Raw genomic sequence first — 3,750 nt, 5'->3', positions numbered from 1 at the left:
TGGTGATCACTGATCGGGTAGGCTATAAACTTTACAGCAACTGGCCTAATCAGCATATGATTGGCTACTATTGGTATGTCTGTAAACCTCGTCCGCTTCCAGTCGCGTTGTAGCAAACAGTAGCGCGCGCTGGTTTGTTTTGGGAAACAGCAAAACGCAAAATGTCTTTTTCAAGGCAAAGATAAAGTAATTCAGAAGAAGAAGCTGCAGTGAGTCGGCTGTCAGAACTCCACACCCATATGTGGTGTGAACCGTGCGGGCAGACCAAGGACCACGTCCCACTGGGAGGAGACACCGGGGCAGACCAAGGACCACGTCCCACTGGGAGGAGACCCCGGGGCAGACCAAGGACCACGTCCCACTGGGAGGAGACCCCGGGGCAGACCAAGGACCACGTCCCACTGGGAGGAGACCCCGGGGCAGACCAAGCATCACGTCCCACTGGGAGGAGACCCCGGGGCAGACCAAGCATCACGTCCCACTGGGAGGAGACCCCGGGGCAGACCACGGACCAGATGTTGGGATTTTATCGCCACACTGGCCTTGGAACGTCTCGGAATGGAGGAAGTCACTAATGTTGCTCTGGAGAAGGCACGCCTGGAGCTCTCTGGTGGAGCCCCCGCGACCCGACTAGGGATAAGCGGTTGAAGATGGATGTATGGATGGGTCGGTACCGTCCCAGGCTACTGCTCAGGTTAGTCGGAGAACCGTGACATCAGTGTGACAGTGTCTACAGTATCGCTCTATAAAAGATGGACGGATACTGTGCTAGCACACTCGGCTTCCAGCAGCTTTAGAGCAGAGATCATCTCCTCCATCCCAGAGTGTCCAGAATGCCTTCTTCGCCTGCCCTCACGTTGATGTCCTTCCTCCTCCTCTTCGGCATGGCGGCCTCCGTGCCTCTCCGGGCCCGGAGGACCGTGGCGGAGGAGAAGGTGAGCGGCCTGTATGGAGAGACCATCGTGGTGCCGTGTCCGTACAGCCTTCCCCCGGAGGACAGCCTGGGACTGCTGACGTGGGAGAAATACGAGAGCAACGACCAAGAGCTGACCATGGGTCTCCTCTTGGAGAAACGTCCCGGTCGGACCCCCCAAGCCCACGTCCCGCGGGTCAACGTCTCCGGTGACTCCAGCCTCCTGATCAGCCACGGAACGCTGCGGGACCAGGGGGACTACGTGTGCCAAATGAAGTCCACCGACAGCTATGACAGTCATCAGAGCTCCGTGGCGGTCTACAAGAAGCCGGCCCTCCCCGTTGTCGGCGACCGAGCGGAGTTCCTGGAGGAAGGCGTGCCGACGCTGTTGGGAACGTGCGTGGCGAGCGACGCCCACCCCGCGGCCGAGCTCACCTGGCGGAAGAACGGCCGGCCGCTGGCGTCCGACGGGACGCACGTCGTCACCACGTCCACTGTGGCGTTGGACTCCTCCACCGGTCTGTCCACCACGTCCTCCACTCTCCACGCCATCAGGCAGGACGGCGACGACGCACGCTTCTCCTGCCTGTCCAGCCACCGGCTGGGCCCGGAGGAGTCCGAGCCGCTGAGCGTTCCCGTCCACTACCTGAGCCTGAGCCCCGCGGGGAGCGTGGTGAAGACGGTCGGCGAGCCCCTGGCGGTGGAGATGGAGGTGAGGCCGAGCGACGCCAAAGTGTCCTGGACCAAGGACGGCGAGAGGATGGAGGCGGCTCCCGCGTTCATGGGGAACCTGAGCTACGCGGACGCGGGCAGCTACGCGTGCGAGGTCTCCTCGGCCGCCGGCCTGGCGCGTCGCCGCCGGTCCTTTGACCTGGTGGTGGAAGGCTCACCCGTGATCACCGGTCTGACCCAGAACGGCACCCGGCTGGCCTGCGAGGCTCGGGGAGTGCCCCGACCCGCCTTCATGTGGAACGCCAACGCGGACCACGAGAGCTCCTACAACGAGAGGGACGGCAAGGCCACCTCCACGGTCAGCGTGCGGGGCCCCGACGGACAGAACACGTCCGTGACCTGCAGCGTGAGCAACAGGCTGGGAGCGGACGCCAGGACCATCGTTGCGATGTCCTCCTCGGGTCCATCGGGCGGGACCGGCCGGGCGACGCTGGCGACCACCTGTGTGCTGACGGCGCTGCTGGTCCTGGTCGGTACCACGGCCGGCTACTGGACCTACCGGAGCAGACGAAGAGGATCCTGGACGCTGCCCCATCCAGACGGACTCGAAGTCTATCCTTTCCGAGATCCCAACAGCCCCTCGGACAGCAACCCCCATGCAATGCCGGTTCTAGGCCTTTTGAGGCCACAGGCAACATATTATACTGAGGCCCCCCCTTCCTGCCAGAAAAAAATGTAAATTTGCCATGAAAATGCTTCAATCTGGTGCACTTTGAGATCAAAATGATGAAGCTAGCTAATTATAACTTGACCAAAAATGTCAAGTTATCTGTTAATTTACTCTCAGAGTTAAATTAACATTGATTTTTTTACAATACAAATGGGGGTCCCAGAGGTAGAAATGCCATTAAACTGGGATCTGTAGCCTATTACATAATTATCAAACTGAGGGTCCTTGAAATTAAACGGGTTGAGAATCACTGCTAGAGAGCCGTAAAAACCTTATTTTATGGGGGTCCGGTGGGATAATTAGTGTCAATGTGGGGGTCCTGGACAGGAAAGCGTTTGGGGTCATTGCCCTACTCACTCTTGTTCCCCAGTCAGTCCTTGTTGAGTCATTGTTTGCTGTCACATAATGTTTAATATTTAATCGTGCTATAGTCTCTGCTAGTTTTCTCTGTTTTAAAATAATGAACTCTGCCTGCCCCCCGCCCCCCCGACTATCTCAAAGTCTACTTGTTCAAAGTCAAACCCCTAAAGTGTGACCGTTCAAAATGTCATCGCGATAAGATATGTTATAGCTGTTATAGCTTGCTAATCTGTTTCAGATTCACCGCTCCGAGTAGATTGAATCCAGTGATTCACCTCAAAGGACACCGTTTCAATCAACACAACAATACACCGCAGACGTTTTGCTGCTATTAAACAGAGCCAGGGGAGAAAAAAAAGGTCTGTTCTGACTTGCCAAGTGTAAGACATTAGTCATCAAATGTCATGTTAGCCCACGTGACGTCTCATGATGGATTGTTCCCATGCAGACTGCAGTGGTTTACAATACGTGACTGATTTATAGAGCACCACAACGTCTGGCGTCAATATCGGTATAGAGGGCGCAAATCCATGGGGTTCATGTACTTTTTATTTACATTGTAGGTGGGGGGATTTTATAATAACTGTGTTTGAAAGTAACTGTATGTAATGTGTTTTGTATTTTGTTTGTATTTATGGACATTTCCTGATGTTTCTTCGAAGATTTCGTTTAGTATTTGTGCTGCTATGGGGTTGTGGGGGGGAAATATAATGTGAATAAACATATTAAAAAAAAATAACTGTGTTTGAAAGATAAACAAATCATCCCGGCCGCTTCACTCATATGGATATGAAGAATCAACTGACTGAGAGAAAACGCTATTGTTACTGCTACTGAATTAGAATACATTTTCGCTAGAAACAGACTGTATCATAATTATAATGAGTGTCGCACATACAGATACAGAGACACCTCCCTGACAATAACGCTGAGACAGCTTGTTTATTTTTGGACCACATGCAACGCTTATACGAAACGATTTTAAGATGAGCTCGCATGTTATTCTCCACAATAGAGAAATTACTTCCGTGAACCAACCAGGCGATGAGCGAGTGACGGCAGGACTTTGTCGCTC

At 54.0% G+C, this 3,750-nt stretch overlaps 1 protein-coding gene across 1 annotated transcript; it reads left to right on the top strand.

Annotated features, from left to right (window-relative positions):
* Nucleotides 1-833: 833 nt before the first annotated feature.
* On the top strand, nt 834-2,324 carry LOC308321913 (CD166 antigen homolog; the record flags this gene model as incomplete). Its single annotated transcript, XM_080773011.1, has 1 exon — nt 834-2,324. One exon carries the CDS (start codon nt 834-836, stop codon nt 2,322-2,324), a length of 1,491 nt encoding a protein of 496 aa, XP_080629137.1.
* Between the last annotated feature and the right edge of the window lie 1,426 nt (nt 2,325-3,750).

Source organism: Protomyctophum bolini (genome assembly GCF_963924005.1).
Source record: "Protomyctophum bolini genome assembly, chromosome: 9".
Classification (NCBI taxonomy): Eukaryota; Metazoa; Chordata; class Actinopteri; order Myctophiformes; family Myctophidae; genus Protomyctophum; species Protomyctophum bolini.
Note: the sequence above shows the minus strand (reverse complement) of the source record. Positions and strands in the feature narration are given on the sequence as shown.